Source organism: Oryctolagus cuniculus, chromosome 6 (assembly GCF_051225735.1).
Source record: "Oryctolagus cuniculus isolate XC-2025 breed Fujian yellow rabbit chromosome 6, ASM5122573v1, whole genome shotgun sequence".
NCBI lineage: Eukaryota > Metazoa > Chordata > Mammalia > Lagomorpha > Leporidae > Oryctolagus > Oryctolagus cuniculus.
This window is the reverse complement of record NC_142872.1, coordinates 125,603,187-125,624,212: the sequence shown is the minus strand read 5'-3', so window position 1 is coordinate 125,624,212 and position 21,026 is coordinate 125,603,187. Positions and strand designations below refer to the sequence as shown.

At 38.8% G+C, this 21,026-nt stretch overlaps 1 protein-coding gene across 21 annotated transcripts in view; it reads right to left on the bottom strand.

Moving 5' to 3' along the window:
- VPS13B (vacuolar protein sorting 13 homolog B) overlaps positions 1-21,026 on the bottom strand; it is a 779,033-nt gene that overhangs the window by 286,003 nt on the left and 472,004 nt on the right. For all 21 annotated transcript variants that reach the window (XM_089336373.1, XM_089336374.1, XM_051844658.3 and 18 more), the window contains 3 exons: positions 18,316-18,519; positions 8,156-8,282; positions 1,440-1,583 (listed from right to left, as the gene is read on the bottom strand). In XM_089336373.1, the coding sequence (XP_089192499.1) occupies positions 1,440-1,583; positions 8,156-8,282; positions 18,316-18,519 (475 nt within the window). The remainder of the gene's footprint in view (positions 1-1,439; positions 1,584-8,155; positions 8,283-18,315; positions 18,520-21,026) is intronic.

Sequence of the window (21,026 nt, the reverse complement as noted above, 5' to 3'; positions counted from 1 at the left end):
CCATCATTCTTATGAAATAGAAGTCATTAACAATGTCAGTATACACATTTTTAACAAATATATATCTTTTCCTCTACTTTCCCAATAACTCAAAATTTTTCCATTTTTTAAATTAAAACAGATTAGTAATCTGTGAGATTTCTGTTATTAGATTTGTAAAATCAGCACAAATAATAGAGGAATAATTCTTTTCCAATCTAGGATACTTTATGAACTCCATTGACAATGCATGGAGAAATATTTTTCAATGTTTGTCTTTCATGTCATATAATTAGATTTTTATGGATTATCTAAATGCATATTTAAAAAGCGATTATTTTTAGGAATCCAGTTTTATGTCCCTTTTAATAAAGACACAGAATAAATAGAAATCACATATAGTAAAAGATGATCAAGCTAGAGCTACTTCCTTATAAAGTTACAAGCTTTATCATAATTAAATAAATTTTTTAAAAATAAAGAAGACAGAATGAGGTAGCAAACATAATAGAAAAGAGCACTGACTCAAACACTCCCAATTCAAATTTAAGATGGATCACCTTTTGTTACGTGTATACGATGATTTCTGGCAGTCCACCTGCGCAAGAGCCTCACCTACAACACAGGTGTAATGCTCACCTCTACCTCACAGGGTAATTATAACCCGCTTGAATACACGTGAGTTAATGTCCCATAAAAAGGCCTGGTCACACTGCCTGGCATCAATTGGCTTTCACTGAATACCTATCACTTCCCTTGTGCATAATTTATGGCAAAAATAAAAGTTACACTTTCCATACATAGCTTTTTCATCCACGTTTTTACAAAAGAGTGATTTTAAGTACAGATATGATGAGAGAAAGTGTGAAAACAAAATGCAAAAAACAAAAAAATGTATGTGGAGAGCACCTAATAAATGGCCTTCTTTGTTTCATGCTGAGAGACTTTGTGGTTACAAGACAAGCTTCTGGTGAACACGGGATCAAAATTAAAACTCTAGGCAGGCATTCAACTTTTAGGATTGTGTCCATTTTCCAATGACCATGGGAAACAAATGTTTTACAAGCTGCTTCTTGAAGATATTCCCATCGTATTTTTATGAAGTTCACTTTCAAAAGAGACCTATTCCTGCAATGCATCTGAGTAAATAAAAGTTCCACCAGGCTTCTTGCACTGTATTTTAGAAATTTCAGCAGGGTAATAAAATAATGTTTTTAACAGATTTTGCTGAGGTCAGGCCACAGCAATTTTGCAAAACCAAATGACAAATAAGAGGAACAGAGACTAAGCAAGTTTCAAAAATAAAGAACATCAATCTAAAATGACTTACAACCTTATTTTGAATAAAGTTAAACACAGAATAATGAGCAACAAGCATTTATTCTAATTATAGTTTTCTTACTGTGAATGTAAAGTTGGCACAACTGTACAAAACCTAATCAAAATCAGGTAACAGTTACCTCTGTGGTCTTGTTTGATGGTTCCAGCCCAGTCATATTTGCTACTATTAACTGATGTAAGAGTTGAACTTGAGCCACATTTAGGAAGAAGTCCAGATTTGTGGTTATATTCACTTCCAAGGAATGGCCACACACTAAAATCTCCTGAAGCGGGAGAAAAAAAAACTTTGAATATAGATAAAAAAAAAATGACAGCCTTCAGATGGTACTCTGTAATTCTTAATTATATGATTGTCACTTTGATGAACTCTCAGAATGTTAATAATAGCACAGCAACCAGACAAAATTTATTGGATTAATTCAATATATATTTATAAGGCCCTGATATGTTCCAGGCCTTGTACTAGTCACAGGGCAACTGATTAACAAGAATCATTCACCTTTCCATATCCATTTGGCTTTTTCTTACCTCAAAAACTATTTTTGTTTCAATATGCAAGCAATGATGTAATTCTCTGGCAAAACCTTTTCCTTAATTCAAATCAACAAATATTAATTGAGCATCTGCTAAGTACCAGGCACCTCAGTAGAGTTTTAGAGATATCACAAAGAGTAAGGGTGGACTTGAAGGGTAACAAGCCTTTGAGAAGGTTATCATCTGCTGGAGCAGAGAGATGCAGAGACAACCGAGGGCAGGCAATCACAATCACAAATGCTATGGTATGCATATTCTCCAAAGGATACACTTCAAATGATTTCTAAAAAAATAGAGTACTGAGGCCAAAGATAACTAAATGAATTAATTTCACTTTTTCTTCATCCTACTAAGATCTTGGCAGGATTAGGTAGATGTCCACTACAAAACTGGTGCTGTACTGCATAACTGAGTCACGTGAACATTTATCATTGGGGAAAAATACCATTCAGAGAAGGAAAACAAGAGAAAAGATAATCCAGAAGCTTTACTTAAGAAGCAGAAATCCTGCCTCTTGTCATGAAGTATACATGGACAATGTTCAAATATCTGGAAACTTTCAACAGGCCTTCCCATTATTAGTGTCATCTAAAGTAATGAATCTAGGGAGACTATGGCTAGTCCAAATACAGACTAGACAGCTTAGAGCAGCTGTTAATGAAGCTATCAAAAGAGCATGACTGAAATTCTCTTTTTTGGTTAGATAGCCTTTCCTTCAACAAGTTTCCTGTATTCACTCACTGTAGTTGAAATTCTTATTTTATTCCTCAAGTAATGATAAAAAGAAAACAAAGCACACCAATTCAGAATACTTTCTTTTTTTTTAAGTCACTGTAGCAATTCTCAAGGGGATGAAATCTGTACTAAAAATAGTTCTATTAGTATACACATCCTGTGAAAACTAGCAAACGACTAATCCTGTATTAATAGGCTAAATAGCATGAAAGCAACTGATAGAATCAGCAGATAATTCCATAAAACCATGAAAAATTTCCAGTTTTATTCCTCTTAATAATTTTTATCTCTTTTGTTCAATTTGATCCTTAAAACAATCTGGAAGGCAACTAGGTATATGAGGCAACTAAGGAATGCATACAGCAAGATATGAACAAAGACTTAAGTGAATGCTGAAGATGACAGTCCTTCGTATGAAGCTCAGAGTTCACCAAAACTAGATTTTCTGATCTTAAGCTTCATGCTTCTTTCACCTGGGAATAGGGAATTCTAGTAATGCCTTCCAGCTAGAAGATAATTTAATTAAGATGGGGATAGTATTTCTGTTAACAATGCATGTTATTAGTCTTGCTTTTGAATTTTAAGTTGACAAGCATTTGGGGACCCAAATAAAGGGTATTTTTAGGGAAAAAAGTTATAATACTTCAAAGTGATTGTATTTCCTTTCTTTCACTGAAATTTATTTTTCATCCGAATGTAATATTAATTCAAAGAGAACAGATTCAATGTAGTTCATGGAATATAACAATATTCCCTTCTACCACACCCTTCCCTCTCTCCCTCCCTTTCCTTACTCTCATTCTTTTTTCTCTGATTCTCTCCTTTCTTTCCCTTTTAGTTTTTGAGGGAACATATTTCTAATTAACATTATAGTCCAGGGCATAGTGCTCCACTAAATAGAGATCAACAGGCAAAGGGTAAAAAGATCCTAGTTAAATGGTAATATGCAAGGGTTATAAACAATAATCAAATGGAAAGATGACCATCACTTCACCCATATGAAGTAAATTTTAAAATAATCACAGGTCACTAAAACTATATAAGTATAACATTCTTAATCGCTGGTTTGACAACAACATAAAAACAGTTTGATAAAAATATATGTGCAGCAATACTGATAATACACGTTTATTTCTTTTCCATTTTAATTTAATATAAGGGAGAACATGTAGTCTTATCTGTGTCCGGCTTATTTCATTCAATACGATGTACTCCGGTTGCATTCATTTTGATGTAAATGGTAGAATGTCATCATTTTTTTTTTACAGCTGAATAATAATCCCTCATGTATATTCCACATTTTCTTTATCCATTCATCTAATGATGGACATGTTGGTTGATTCCCTATTTTGGTTATTGTGAGCAGCGCTATTATAAACATGGTGGTGCAAGTATCTCTTTTATATACTGTTTTCATGTCTTTTGGGTGCATACCCAGTAGTGAGGATTGCTGGATCACAAGGTAAGTCTATTTCTAGTTTTTTAAGAAATTGCCATACAGTTTTTCATAATGGCTGTACTGATTTACATCCCCATCAACAGTGTGTAAGTATTTCCCTTTCTCTACATCCTAGCCAGCATTCCTCTCTGAGTTTTGGTTAATAGCCATTCTGATGGGGTTGAGGTATTATCTGATTGTGGTTTTGATTTGCATTTCCCTAATGCCAGTGATGTTGAGCATTTTTTCATATAATTTTTGGCCTTTTGTACTTCTTTTGAGAACTGTCAATTGAGTTCCTTTGCCAGTTTCTTAACTGGACTGGTTGTCTTTTGTTGTTGAATTTTCTGAGTTGCTGATACATTGTAGATATTAGTCGTTTGTTGGATAGGTAGTTCACATTTTTCCCATTCTGTTGGATGTCTCTGTTCACTGTATTGATCAATTCCTTTGCTGAGCAGAAGCTCTGAGTTTGCTATAATCCCATCTGGTTAGTTTTACTTTTGCTGCAGGTCTTATCCAAGGAGTCAACACCCCACCAATGTCCTGGAGTGTTTTCACTGTATTTTCTCCCAGCAACTTCATAGTCTCAGGTCTTAAATTAGGGCTTTGATTCATTTTGAGTTTAATTTTGTATATGGTGAGAGGTATGGATCTAATTTCATTTATATATATATCTATATATAATCTCTCTATATATATCTCCAATTGTGCCAGCACCAATGTATGCATATTTCATTTTTATCACCCAAATGTACATAGGAAATAGAAGAAATTCTAAAACGTGATTCCAATGTGTGAATTTATATTTTCACAACAGTATTAGTATGAAAAAAAGAATATTTCGGGGCTTTCACATATTCTAAACCAACTGTGTTATTTCTGAGTAACTGTAAGGTGAAAGTAGATTTACTTAATCTTTATATACCTTTTGTGGATATAAAGAAGCCTGGCCTAACCCAATTCTTCATTTATAAACATCATATATATACAAAAATATTGTTTTTTAAAAATTCAGAGAAGGAATGTACAATGGAGTTACATCCTGCTAAATCTATCATAGCTGATAATTATGTAACACATTAAATCCACTGAACATCACAGCTTAGCAACATAATCCATGAAAATGGATTTTTTTCCGCTTCCTGACACCATAGTTTACTGAGAACTGTGACTTCCTCTGCTGCCCTGCATCTTGAAAGAATATTGTTCCTCGCATCACTAGCCAGCGAGAAGATCAAAATTTGAAGTACAGTTTTTGTTGAAAGGGTACTGCTTTTGTACCAACAAAAAGTCAAAAAATTATAAAATCTGGGGATGATGTTGTGGCACAGCAGGTTAAAGCTCTGTGTGAAATGTTGGCATCCATTTCAGGGTGCCAGTTCTAGTCCCAGCAGCTCTACCTCCAGTCCAGTTCCTTGCTAATGCACCTGGCAAAGCAGCCGAGGATGGCCTAAGTACAAGGGGCCCTGGTGCCATCGTGGGAAACCTAGATGGAGTTTTGGGTTCCTGGCCTCAGCCTGGCCCAGGCCTGGCTGTCGCAGGCAGTTGGTAAGTGAACCAGCAGTTCAAAGAGCTCTTTCCCTCTCTGTCACTCTGCCTTTCAAATAAAGAAAATAAACCTTAAAAAAAATTTTTTTGTAAAGTCCAACCATTGTAAATTGGGAATTATCTGTATTTAATCCATACATATTTCTCCATTCATTCATTTTTTTTCAAAAATTGCCTTGGGCCTGATGATGCGGCGTAGCAGGTTAAGCTTCCACCTTTGGGGCAGGCATACCATATGGGTGCCAGTTCAAGTCCTAACTGCTCCACTTCCAAGCCAGCAACCTGCTAATGTGCCTGGAAAGGCAGTGGAAGATGGCTCAAGTGCTTGGGCCCCTGCACCCACTTGGGAGACCCAGAAGAAACTCCTGGCTCCTGGCTTCAGATCGGCCTAGCTCTAGCCATTGCAGGCATTTGGGGAGTTAACCAGTGGATGGAAGACCTTTCTCTTTCTCTCTCTCTCTCTCACCCTGCCTTTCAAATAAATAAATAAATAATTTTTTTTTTTAAAGAGTTACACAGAGAGATAAGGAGAGGCAAAGAAAGAGAGAGAGAGGTCTTCCATCCACTGGTTCACTCCCCAACTGACCACAACGACTGGAGCTGTGCCGATCCGAAGCCAGGACCCAGGAGCTTCCTCCGGGCCTCCCATGTGGGTACAGGGGCCCAAGGACTTGGGCCATCCTCCACTGCTTTCCAGGCCATAGCAGAGAGCTGAATCAGAAGAGGAGCAGCCGGGACTAGAACCGGCGCCCATATGGGATGTCGGTTCTTCAGGCCAGGGCTTTAATCTGCTGAGCCACAGCATTGGCCCCCAATAAATAAATCTTTACAAAATGATTGCTTTTTAAGTTTTTTAAAAATTTATTTTCAAAGGCAGAGTGACAGAAAGAGCTACTGGTTCACTTCTCAAATGCCCAGAACAGCCAGCGATGAACCAGCCTGAATGCTGAACTCAATCTGGGTCTTGCACGTGTGTGGCAGGGACCTAATCACTTGAACTGTCATTTGCTACCACCCAAAGTGTGCATTAGGAGGAAGCAGGAATTGGGATTGAAGCTAGGACTTGAACCCAGACACACTGATATGACATGCAAGTATACCAAACAATGTTTTCACCACTGCAAAAAACACCCATCTAATACCAAATTTTTCCTAACTTTTCATAACTGCCTATAATTCTATGAAACATTTATAATGTATTTAGGATATATTTACATGCAGAAATTTTCTTTTGAGCTATGATGAATCACATTATTATTACATTTCTATTCTACACATGAAGGTAGATCATGGTGATCAGGATTGAAATCTTGATTCACTAACTAACATTGGTCAAATTACTTAATCTGGGGGCCAGCACCATGGCTCACTTGGTTAATCCTCTGCCTGTGGTGCTGGCATCCCATATGGGCACTGGGTTCTAGTCCCGGTTGCTTCTCTTCCAGTCCAGCTCTCTGCTGTGGCCCAGGAAGGCAGTGGAGGATGGCCCAAGTACTTGGGCCCCTGCACCCACATGGGAGACCAGGAAGAAGCACCTGGCTCCTGGCTTCAGATCGGCACAGTTCTGGCGTAGTGGTCATTTTGGGGATGAACCAACAGAAGGAAGACCTTTCTCTCTGTCTCTCTCTCTTACTGCCTATAACTCTACTTGATAAATTTTTTTAAAAAAATTAAAAAAAAATTACTTAATCTGTTTTGACCTCACTTTCTTCAGTTAGAAAATATACGGATTTGGGGCAGGTGTTTGGTCTAGTGGTTTAGACACCCCAGATGTCCATGGCGCCGGAGTGCCTAGGTTTGATTCCATTCCTGACTTGGGCTCCTGACTCCAGCTTCCTATTAATATGGAATACAGGAGACAATGGTAATGGCTAAAGTAGTTGAGTCCCTGCTACCAATTTGGGAAACCTGGATTGAGTTCCCAGATAATGACTTCAGCTCCCTGTCCAGGCAGGCACCTGAAGAATAAATCGCTGATGAGAGTTCTCTCTCTCTGTCTCACCAATAATTAAACAAACAAACAGACAAATAAATAAAATCTCTCTCACATGTGTGTATGTGTGTGTGTGTGTGTATGTGTGTGTGCAAAGACTAAATAGGGTCATCCATGTAGAACTCTACATTTGTAAAGACTAAATAAGGTCATTCATGCAGAACTCTACGTAATCTGTGGAAGACCATTTATCTGTCTCACTGTTATTGTCATTTCCATTAGAAAGATGCTGTAGAAGTTAGGAACACAGAGGTCAAAGCCAGTCTAGCAGGGTTCATACCTTTTCCTTCCACTTACTTTTTTTGAAAAATTTACAATCTGGTTAGCCCCTCTAGATCTCACTCTCATCCTGAAAATGGGGATAGTAGCTAACAGCATTATTCTAAAGATTAAATGAAATATTACATGGAAAGGAACAGCTGAGTAGTACTAGAAAGTGCTCAAGAAATATTAGCAATGACAGCAGTTCTTAAGGTTAATCAGCTGATTTGGTATCCTGTGGGCTGATACTGGAAAATCTCTAATATACAAAGAGAAGTTGTTCCATTATCTAGAATAAAACGCAATCTACAATATGTTCTTACCTCAGTATGCAAATTTTCAGGAGAAATTATTTTGGTGAAAGTGATGGCAGGTGCTCCAGTTATCCGGACAGAAAAATCTGTCAAAATGGGGGTAAGAATTGCTCTCCTTTCTTGATGTCGCCGTATGCTAAAAGATAAAGCATAAATTAACCATTTTATTTCATTTTTTTAAGATTTACTTACTTGAAAGGCAAAGCTGAGAAAGAGAATGAGATTATCTCCCATCCGCTGGTTCACTCTCCAAATGGCTGCAATAGCTGGGGCTGGGCCAGGCTGAAGCCAAGAGCTTCTTTCAGGGTCTCCCGCATGGGTGCAGGGGTCCAACTACTCAGGCCATCCTTACTGCTTTCCCCAGTGCATTAGCAGGGAACTGGATCAAAAGTGGAGCAGCTGGGACTCGAACCATTGTCCATATGGGATGCTGGTTTCACAGGCAGTGGCTTAACCTGCTATGCCGCAAAGCTGTCCCTTAGACATTTCATTTTGAAGGATAGTTTTCTTTAGGTTGTAGGTAAGTTAAAGAATTACACTATTATTTTGAGAGTGCCTATTTGTATATGCTATAGTTTCTTAAATGTAGTTCCATAAGATTTATGAAAGATAAAATTATTTTTTAAAAAAGATTTTTTTAAAAATTTAACTCAAAGATAAAATTACAAAGAGAGAGGGAGACACAGAGAGCAACAGGGACATTTTCCACCTGCTGTTTCATACCCCAAATGGCTACAATGGTTGGGGCTGGCCCAGGTCAATATCAAGAGCCCAGAACTCCATCTGAGTCTCCCACATGGGTGGCAGGTGCCCAAACATTTGGGACATTTTCTGTTGCTTTCCCAAGCATATTAGCAGGGAGCTGTATCTGAAGTGGAGCAGCTAGGACCTGAACTGGTACTATAATATGGGATGCTGGCATTGCAGGCAGCAGCTTAGCCTCTTGCGCCACAATGTCAGCCTCCCTTTTTTCCTGTTTTTAATTCTTTTTATTCTTGCAAATAGTTTCTTACCTCTTTTGTTACTACCAAAAACCTTATGAGTTTTGTAAGAATTTTTCAGTTTCTATTTTTAATATTTGTGACCTTCCATTTAACAAAAGCCATTGTTTCACGTTTCTGAGCATACCTTGTAAATTAAGTTCTAAGAACCATCTGAGTTCATGGATTATCACTACCTTTAGAGTCAAATGGCTCTGAGGTCTGACACTGATTGCTTCCTCAAAACAACGTTGTAGGTGATGGAAAGACCAGCATTGGTTCCATATTACCTAAGGAAATGAAGTTCAGGGACTGGCTAAGACCATCCAATGGAAACACAATTTTCAGAATTCTACCTGGAGAATAAGGTGATACCAGAATGCCTTTTGGCTTATTGTAATTCTTCTTTGGGCATTATTTTCTTTCACAAATTATGTAATCATTCAAAATGACTTGATATTCAAAATGCTAATAATTTCAAAAAAAGGACTGTACACATGGTAGAAGATCAAATTGGAAAACACAACTGAGAAACCAAAGCTTTTGCTGATAACAGATCTTCAAGTCTACCATCAATATTCTTAGTTTTATTTTATGAAAATATATTTTTATTAGAAGCAATACCTCAAATTTTCCTTCAAACTATTAATTTAATATTCCTTATAAATATGCCCTTATTATTCCCTTCTGTAACAAAATGATAAAGTTGAAATCAGAGAATTGGCTCAAGTTACCTCATGAAAAAGCCTAGATAAAACTCAGTCCTTCTACATCCTTTTTGATCAGCATAGTCTAGAGACTACTAACCTTTTTTGTTAAACTTGAAATGGGCAGAGCTTTATATGCTGTCTGCCAAAAAAGCAAATTGGATCATCTGTTTCTGTGATACATAAGTATTGGATTTCAAGAAAGTCAATTTTAAAGAATTAAGAGATCGGGTGAGGAGAGAGTAACAGGAAGAAGTGTTAAAATCTGTGAATACAGAGGAAGGTTTGCAATCCAGAGAGACACCATAATTATAGTCTAATAGCTCAAATTCCATAAAAATGACCAATGTGAGAAATATGTAACATTTGATGTGTTTTCCTAGGGAGTGCTAAAATATATGATGTGTTAAAACCACCTTAAAATGGAAAAGACAACAGGAAATCAAATAAGAACAAACAGCAACTAAAAGCACTGATGTAAAAGAAGTACTCGTCCATATTAACATTTTTTCTCATGATGTGGTGGATTAAATCAGTGGCACAAAGTATCAAAGACCTGGCCTTAGAATAAAATGGAAATTTAAATAAGTCAATAGTTGCATAAAACTATAAATTTTCTGATATACAGTCCCAACTTCCCTTTTGTGATATTACTGGTAAGTATTTCAGGTAATGATGAACATTTTCAAAAAACTAAATTTTTTGGAACCAGCACTGTGGTGCAGTGGAGTAAAGCCCCAGCTAGCAGCGCCTGCATCCTATATGGGCGCTGGTTCAAGTCCTGGCTGCTCCTCTTCTGATCCAGCTCCCTGCTGTGGCCTGGAAAGGCAGTGGAAGATGGCCTAAGTCCTTGGGCCGCTGTACCCCTGTGGGAGATCTGGAGGAAACTTCTGACTCCTAGCTTTGGATCAGTTCAGCTCTGGCCATTGAGGTCATTTGGGGAGTGAACCAGCAAAATGGAAGACCTCTCTCTCTGGTTCTACCTCTCTCTGTTACTCTGTCTTTCAAAGAAATAAAATAATTCTTGAAAAAAAAAAAACTTAAAATTTTTTTTGAAGATTTCCTTCCTTCCTTCCTTCCTTCCTTCCTTCCTTCCTTCCTTCCTTCCCTCCCTCCCTCCCTCCCTCCCTTTCCCTTCTTTCCTTCCTCCCTCCCTCCCTCCTTCTCTCTCTCTCTTTCTTCTTCTTTTTTTTGACAGGCAGAGTGGACAGTGAGAGAGAGAGAGACAGAGAGAAAGGTCTTCCTTTGCCGTTGGTTCACCCTCCAATGGCCACTGCGGCCTGCGCACCACGCTGATCCGAAGGCAGGAGCCAGGTGCTTCTCCTGGTCTCCCATGGGGTGCAGTGCCCAAGCACTTGGGCCATCCTCCACTGCACTCCCTGGCCACAGCAGAGAGCTGGCCTGGAAGAGGGGCAACCAGGACAGAATCCAGCGCCCCGACCAGGACTAGAACCCGGTGTGCCGGCGCCGCAGGCAGAGGATTCCTAGTGAGCCGTGGTGCTGGCCTGATTCAATTATTTTCAAGAATTAATTCAAATGAAAGAAAAGAAACACTGAAAAACTAAAACTAAGCATGAAATTCTGCTATCACAGCACTTTCCACACTGTAATGGTTAACCAGTCTGTTTCACTGATTGAATGTTAACTCTTTTAAGGATAGGAACCTATTAAAAGTTACTCTATTTATTTAGTGTAAATGACCTACAATATCATAGCTTGGACATTCAAGAGTTTGTAACTGTCTGACATGGCCGACAAGACCATGCACATGGAGAGTAGTCTCTTCAATAAAGGATGCTAGGATAACTGGATATCCCCACGTACAAGAATGAAGTGGAGGGCTGGCGCCACGGCTCAATAGGCTAATCCTCCGCCTTGTGGAGCTGGCACACCGGGTTCTAGTCCCGGTCGGGGCGCCGGATTCTGTCCCGGTTGCCCCTCTTCCAGGCCAGCTCTCTGCTGTGGCCCGGGAGTGCAGTGGAGGATGGCCCAAGTGCTTGGGCCCTGCACCCACATGGGAGACCAGGAGAAGCACCTGGCTCCTGCCTTTGGATCAGCGTGGTGCGCCGGCTGCAGTGCACCGGCTGTGGCGGCCATTGGAGGGTGAACCAATGGCAAAGGAAGACCTTTCTCTCTGTCTCTCTCTCTCTCACTGTCCACTCTGCCTGTCAAAAACAAAACAAAACAAAAAAAGAATGAAGTGGAACTTTTACCTCATATCATTTAAAAAAAAACCCTCTGTAAAACACAACAACAAACCAACAAAAAGTCTTACATTTACTTAAAATGTAAGAGCTACAGTTATAAAACTTTTCAAATAAGCCATAGGGATCAATCTTTATGGAGTCTCAGAAATCACACTAAAAGCAAGGGCAACAAAATAAATACCAATTAGACTTCATCAAAATTAAAAACATGTACATCAATACCCATTATATACATAATAAAGAGATTATTTCTAAATTATATAATCTAAAAAAGATACAGGATCCAGATTAAAGAATTCTTATGGGGCTAGCATTGTGGCATGGCAGGTTAAGCTGCCACTTGCGATGCCAGCATCACATATGGGTGCTGGTTGAAGTCGCGACTGCTCCACTTTCAATCCAGCTCCATGTTAATGACTTGGGAAAAGCAGTGGAAGATGACCCAAGTGGACCTTGCCACCCATGTGGGAGACTCTTAAAACTCATCATCAAAAAAAGTTAAAATGGCTCAAAGAATTGACTAATACTTTCTTTTACACACCGAAGAGCTGCTCAGTCATCAATCATAATAGAAATATAAACCAAAACCAGAAGGAGGTAGCACCTCATGTCTAGAATGATGGTATTCTTCATCTTTTTTTTTTAAAGGTGAAATTATAACCTTTCAGTACTGCTAGTAGGTATAAAAATGGTTTAATCACTGCAGAAAACAGTGCAGCAGTTTTTAAAAAGACTGAGTATAAAATTACCACATGACCTTTTAATTCTTCTAGGTGAATACTCAAGACACTTGAAAACAGGTATTCAAGCTGGCATTTGTACACCGATGTCCAAAGCAACATTATTTGCAACAGCCTAGAGATGGAAACAGTGCAACTATCCAAAAACGGATAGATGGATAAACAAATTGTGATCCAAGTTGAGCATGTATAACTCAAAAATCCAAAATCTGAAATTCTAAAGTTAGCACTGGTCAACTAGAAAGCCTACGAAAATATCTAAAATTTAAGAAGATCTGAAATCTGAACTGCTTTTGGCCCCAAGCACTTTGGGTAAGGGATATTCAACCTTTATATACATCAGTGGAACATTATTTGACAATACAAAAAAAACAAATAAGGATTGACACATGAACCTATAAAAATTAATCTAAACCAAAGAAGCCATATATATAAGTAAACATGAATGATTCTATTTACATGAAATAGCCATGGGGTACAGCTACAGAGTCAGAATGCAGATTGGTGGCTGCCAAAGGCTGAGAGGATGGAAGGAATATGGTTAATGGGTAAGAGGTTTTACATTCAGGTGAGGAAAAGGTTTTGGGACAAGAGAAGTGTGGTAGTTGTAGAGTATTGTGGATGTGCAAAATGTCACTGAGTGTTCACCCCCAATGTTTATTGTATGCTATGTGAATTCCACTTCAATGAATTCTGAAAAGACACAAACTTCTGCAAACTGCTAAATGAATTAAAGAATGAATAGGTGAGATACAATTGAATTAAGGCCAGATGGTTATAAGTTTCCTAGAAAAACAAGGCTTGGCCGGCGCTGCGGCTCACTAGGCTAATCCTCAGTCTGCAGCACCGGCACACTGGGTTCTAGCCCCGGTCGGGGCGCCGGATTCTGTCCCAGTTGCCCCTCTTCCAGGACAGCTCTCTGCTGTGGCCCTGGAATGCAGTGGAGGATGGTCCAAGTGCTTGGGCACTGCACCCACACATGGGAGACCAGGAGAAGCACCTGGCTCCTGCCTTTGGATCAGCGTGGTGCGCCGGCCACAGTGCGCCCGCTGCAGAGGCCATTGGAGGGTGAACCAACGGCAAAAGGAAGACCTTTCTCTCTGTCTCTCTCTCTCACTGTCCACTCTGCCTGTCAAAAACAAAAAAAACAAAACAAAACAAAAAAACAAGGCTGATCTTCTTTGCTGATGATCAAAGCTGTGGTTTTAAAAAAGCTGGCAAACTGAGTGAAGTGGAGGAATGAGGAGGCTGCTGTTGGTTGATTATCTAACACTTAAAGAACAGGACTGGTGTAGTGCATGTTGCAGTGTGCCACCCAGATGATCCCTCCAGGATGAGAGAACACTCATTCCCTAGCTACTGGGACACTGCCCAACAAAGGCTCGCTAATTGCAACCCTCTGCTGAAATTCACCTTGCCAGGCTGTGCCTACTTCTTTACTCAAATTTACACTCCTCCTCAGAGGCAGATTCAATCACTTGTCCGTGAAAGACTACAATAATACATTTTATTTGTTTTTATTGTTTACTTTGTTATCTGACACATAAAACGGGACATGTTTGTATGGGTGCTATGTGATGTTTCAATACATATAAACATTGTATAATTTTCAAATTCAACATTTATGATTTCTTTAGGGTAAAACATTCAAAATCTTCTGGTTTTTTTTCTGAAAACTACATAGTACATTACTTTTTTTAACAGTCATTCTACTGTGTGCTATAATACCAATCAGTACCTCATATTACTATCTAACTATAATTTAGTATCCATTAGTAAACCTTTCTTCATTCATTCCTCTTCCCTACTCTGCCAGCCTCTGGAAATCACCATTCCAATCTCAATTTCAGTGAGGTTAATGTTTTCAGATTCCACATATAAATATAATCATGCAACACTTGTTCTAACCACACTGTTATAAATGACAAGAAGTCCAAATGGCTAAGTAGCATTCACTTGCGTATAATGCACCACATACACTTAGATTATTTCCATTTCTTGGCTATTGTGAAAAGTGTTACAATAAACACAGAAATGCAGATGTCTCTGACAGAATTCTTTAATTCCTTTTGGACATATGAGAGTACTACAGAAAATTCATGGAAAATTAAATTTAAAGTGTGTTTATTTTGGTACAAAAATTTGAAATCCATGCATATGAAGGATTTTCAGATAGTTCATTAAAGATGGTATTATGAAAAAACTATGAATGGGTTTCACAAATTTGTACCATAATAAACTTTTCTTCTAGTTTCAATTTTCCTTTCTAAAATTTATTTTATTTATTTTAAAGGCAAAAAAAGAAAGAGGGAGAGGGAAGGATGCCTGCAACAGTCAGGGCTGGGCCAAGGCAAAGCCAGAAGCTTTGAAGTAAATCTGGGTCTCCCATGTGGGTGGCATGGACCCATGCACTTGAGTTGTCACCTGTTGCCTTCTGGAAGGCTGGATCAGAAGCAGAGTTGGGACTTTAAACAGGCACTTCCGCAAAGGATGTGGGCATCCAAGTGGTGACATAACTGCTGTGCCAAATATCTGCCACCTAACTCTATTTTTTCATGAACTGTTGGAAGTACAATGTTATACTCAGTAGTGGGACTGATGGATCATACAGTAGCTGTATTTTGTTTTTCTGAGGCAGCATCATAGTGTTTTCCACAATGGCTCTACTAATTTAAATTCCCAGCAGTGTGCAAATATCTCATTTCCTTCACATCCTCATCAGTCCCTGTTATTTTCTGATTTTTATTCATAACAGACCAAATAACTAGAGTGAGGTAGTATCTTATGGTGGTTTTGATTTGCATTTCCCTGGTGATTAGTGATTTTAAACATTTTTTTTCAAGTATCTTTTTGGCCATTTATACATCTTCCTTTGAAAAAATGTCTGTTTACTTCCATTGCCCACTTTTAATTGGATTATTTGTGTGTTTTTTTAATATTGGCTGGAGTTCTTCATATAGTCTTGTTATTAACCCTTTCAGTAATACATTTTATGTTGTGGCAGTGCTATGTGCTACAGAAAAAATTAACAGGAGGTGATGATCTTTGTCCTCAGGATCCAGAAAATATAATTACACAAAAATACATATAAGTATTATATGTATAAGTAATACATATACATATATGACAGGAACAAAAACAATGGGTACATAGCTATGTTTTGTGTTTGGCTCAGAGAAAATCTCTTAGACAACATCTTATCTAATCAGAGATGAGATGAATGATAAGCAATTGAAAAGGGTGACTTATGAGAGTTCCAGGCAAAATCATCACAAAAATCTATGAGGAATAACTTTGCAAACCATGCACAGGAGAACAACTACATCTCACTATTTGGTTTTAGGCAAATTGCTTACTGTGATTAGGCCTCTATTTCTTCATCTATAATCAGGGAAAACAGTAGTTCTTAACTCATAGCACTGTGAAAATTTAGATAGGTTATATAGAGTAAAAACACTTTATAATCCATTATTAATGTTGTGGTTATTATTATTGCCATAACATGAACAAATACAGCTCAGTGCTGAAGAAACAGTATCAAAGCAATCAAAGTATTTTAAAAAAGCCATACAACAAAGTCTACACAAAGTGCTGTAAAGAAATTCAATCACAAAGCAACAGATGACACTGATTCCTTCTTATAAGTAGAAAAACAGATGAACAATAACAAACACCTTCTTAAAATCATAAAGATTTCTAGTTTTATAGTATAAAGCAGCTTTAATGCCTACTATTTTCTTTCTTTTTTTTTTTTTAAAGACATTTATTTGAAAGGTAGAGCAACAGAGAGAGAGCAAGAGGCAGAGAGAGAAAAAGATCTTTCATCTGTTTGCCTCACTTTCCAAATGGCCTCAAAAGCCAAGGCTGTACCAGGCTGAAGCCAGGAGCCAGGAACTCCATCTTAGTCTCGCACATGGGTGGCAGGGGCCCATGTACTTGGGGTAGCTTCTGTTGCTTTCCTAAGTGCATTAGCAGGCAGCTGGATCAGAAGTGAAGTAGCCAAGACTCAAATTGGCACTCCAATATGGATGCCAACATTGCAAGCTCAACCTGCTGTCCTGCAATGCTGGTCTCCTAGTACTGCCTTTGTATCAAACATTGCTACCTGTCAGTCTGATGAGAACCAGTAACAGCCTAGGTAAGATAGCAGTGGCTCTCTATAAGCCTTTTATTTAAATACATGAAATCTGTAACCTTAAATAAAATTTTAAAAAATATTTTTATTTATTTGAAAGGTAAAGAAAGAGACAGACCTTTCATTCACTGGTTCATTCCCCAAATACTCATGACAACTGGAGTTTGGCCAGGCTGACTCAAGAGCTAGGAACTCAATCTAGGTTTCCCACATGGTTGGTAGGGATCCAGGTACTGGAATCACTCTCTGCTGTCTCCCAGGGTACGCATTAGCAGAAGTCGGAATGGGAAGCACAGCCAGGACCCAAACTCAGACACTCCTACACCAGGATGCCAGCAGCATCTTAACCACTGTGCCAAACAACTGTCCCTCCACAAATCTTAGCAGCTCACATTCAGAACTAGTTCCTGTAAAAATGTTCTCCATGGGGATAGGTGTTACAGCATAGCAGGTTAAACCAACACAAGGATGCCTGCATCCCATGTGGGAGTGCCCGATTCAAATCTGGCTACTCTCATGCTTCAGATCCAGCCTCCTGCTAGTAAGCCTGGGAGGCAGTAGTAGTGCTGAGGTCACTGGGCCCCTGCCACCCATGTGGGAGACTTGAATGAAGACTGGCTTCAGCCTCTTCCAGCCTTGGCTATTGCAGGGCATCTGGGGAGTGAACTAGTGTTTGGAAGATATCTCTTTTTTTATCACTCTGCCTTTCAAATAAATAAAGCTTTAAAGACAAAAAATGTTCTCTGTGAACATAGCTAGTTTCAGTTAAAGTGGAAGGCAAAAACCCAAAGCCAGATAAACTTGTTTGCTCCCCTACTCTAACACATACATTCACACTGTAATTGTTACTATGGCCTGGGAATGCAGCAGAAGATGGCCCAAGTCCTTGGGCCCCTGCACCCGCGTGAGAGATCTGGAGTAAGCTCCTGGCTCCTGGCTTCGGGTTGGTGCAGCTCTGGCAGTTGTGGCCAATTGGGGAGTGACCCAGCGGATAGAAGACCTCTCTCCCTCTCTCTCTCTGGCTCTCCTCTCTCTGTGTAACTCTTTCAAATAAATAAATATTAAAAATAAATAAATAAATAGATAGCCCTGAACACAATGGGTTTCTAGACAAAATATGAATGTAACCTTTAGCCTGAAGTGGATCTTTTCATCAAATAGCAAGCTTTAAAAAAATTAAATACTGACATAGTCCTAAATTTGTAATAATTACAGTATAACAGTGGTAGGACTAGAAGGATTCCAAGCAAAATCATCAGCTACAATTATAAAATATATTTTATGTTTGTAATGAAAAGCAGAAACAATATCAAGACACTTAAGTCAGACATGGTAAAGATTAAATCACCACTTGTTCTTACGGCACTGAAATATTAGAAAGTTTATCAGTCATTCCCCACCTGCTGGCCATATTCCACTCGAGGGCTGGATTCTGGGAGTTCCTTTCACTTTCTGGTAGTGCCCCTCCTGTTCCACTTTCCTTCTCTGGTTTCAGTTGATCCCACTGTGCAGTACCAATATTGATGCACTGCAGATCTATTTGATATTGTCTGTCTTCAATTTCTGACCCAGGATCTCGAAGAATTCCTAAATTCAAGGCTCTTCTGTAAAGGCAGTGAATAAATAAGGAGATTAAATAGACGAACTCAGTATTTTATTGTGTTCACGCATATAGTACCATTATTAATTCTTTGGATTACAGGTGAAACTGGCGAGTACACTGGGTTAATCACGTCTCCGAGACTAGTATTAGACTGTTACCACAAATTAGGAGTTGAAAATGTATCTCAAACTTACCACTTAGCAATAATCTACTCCATCATGATTTATCGCATTATTCCTCTTTCTCTAAGCGTCCAGTTCAGTTCTTGGTGTATTGTAATATTCTATTATCTCCATTTTTACCAAAGACAAAGCAATTCAGAGAAGTTTTTAAATAGCCAAAGTTACAAAGCTAATATATGATAAAACTAGTATTAAAATTTAGTATTTCTCGCATTTTTTGTTAGTTTGTTTTCCTCAAAACCTTTCCCAATGGTAATCATCCACCTTCTGCTGGGAAAGGTGATGGGGCTTTTTATATCTGTCTCGCTGCCCCTCTCCCTTCTATGGGCCTTTATATAACACCTGTCACTTAGACTGAATTGTTGAGAAGGCTGTGAGAATCACTGCTACAGAATCCCAGGAGGTTTACTGCCCATATAGAGTTGGCATATTTGACTTTGATCTTATTGAGCCCTATGCTCAGCAAATGAATAAATTATCTGCAGCATAAAGCTAAATTAAAAGAAGTAAATGTTTAAAATTTTTCATGAAAGTTTTAGAGTGAAATAGCAAGGCATATGGTACAGGTAGGAAAAATCATGTTCAGACGCCAGACAAGCTTTAGCTTTGTCTGAGTTTGGGATTTTTTTCTTACATTAAATTTTGCTAGTTTAAAAAAACTTCAAAATGAATGAGCAAAATGAAATAATATTTAGCTCTTAAGAAAGCTTTCATTAGCTGAAAAGTTGACATTTAACATAGAGGATAAAAACAGTTTTACTTTAGAGATAATGAAAAAAGCTTCAGTTGTAGACATTACCAAAAATACAATTAAATCCAGTATTTTAGGGGCCAATGTTGTGGTGCAATGGGTTAGGCTGCCACCTGTGATGCTAGCATTCCATATGGCTGCTGGTTCCAATGCAGTTGGGCCCCTACCACTGATATAGGAGACTCGAATGGAGTTCCAGGCTCCTGGCTTTGGCCTTGCCCAGCCTTGAACCAGGAAGATTCTCTCTCTGTAATTTTGCCTTTCAAATAAATCTTTTTTAAAAATATTTATCTGTTTATTTTAAAGAGCTACACAGAGAGAGAAGGAGAGAGGTCTTCCATCCGCTGGTTGACTCCCCAACTGGCTGCAACGGCCAGCTGTGCCGATCCGAAGCCAGGAGGCAGGAGGCTCCTCCGGGACTCCCACGCAGGTGCAGGGGCCTAAGGACTTTGGCCATCTTCTACTGCTTTCCCAGGCCATAGCAGAGAGCTGGATTGGAAGTGGAGCAGCCGGGACTAGAACTGGCACCCATGTGGGATGCTAGCACCGCAGGCAGTGGCCTTACTTGCTATGCCATAGCGCAGGCCCCAATAAATAAATCTTTACAAAAAACATTCAGGGCATCAATTGACCACTAATCCAACTAATCATGCAGTGGTGGTGGTAGGGGTATTAGGTGTTAGTGTGAATAGTACAAAAAAAGTTAAGAATCTGTTTAAGTCACTGCCTCAATGGGTAAGTAAAGAGTACTTACTTAAGCAGTACTTAAGTAAGCAGTAAGCAAGTCAGATCAAATACATCTAGGAACTAAGTAAAGGATGATGGACAGTGAATGACTACTTAGGCTCAAAGTGATAAATATATGAATGGAGAAGTCCTGAAGTTAATGAATTCAAGTGAAAAAAGGAGCAGAAAGGGACTGGAATTCAATGAACAGGCATCTCAGGCAGCAAGATGCCGGAGGGAGTGGCCAACAGGACACAGGAAAACAAATAGGCATGGGTCAATAGACATGGCAGGAGCCCGAGAAACTGAGAAGGATGAATGCTATGATTCCTAAAGTAAATGTGAAACATGGTTTTCTTTTTCCCTTTCTACCTTAGGAGAAAATGCAGTTTAGAAATGGACATGAATAAAAGCTGACCTCAAATTTTACATAAATCCAAGAAACACATTAGAAATAGGGCTCATATTGAGCCCTGAGCCCTTTCTTAATTTGTTCCAATAACAGTAAAGAGAAAAGGGATGAATGAGGCTGAGGATAGGAAGAAGTGGCATTTTGAGAGTTTCTCTGTGGTAGAATGTTCTAGTTTCATTTGAATATTGGTGGAATTCTGCTAAACCATAAAAGGCCCAGCTCAGATACAGCTTCTTCAATGAAACCTTTTCTGATGAACCCTTCTCTTAACTCTCTCCCTCCCAAACATGTGTTCTTAGGGTCTCTCTATACTGATAAGTACAACAGTAGCACAACAATTTGTCAACCTTCCCCAATATACTATAAATTTCTTGAAGTCAGGAACTACCTATTCTATCTAGCAATCAGTAAGTGCTGTTGAATTCAATGATAAAACC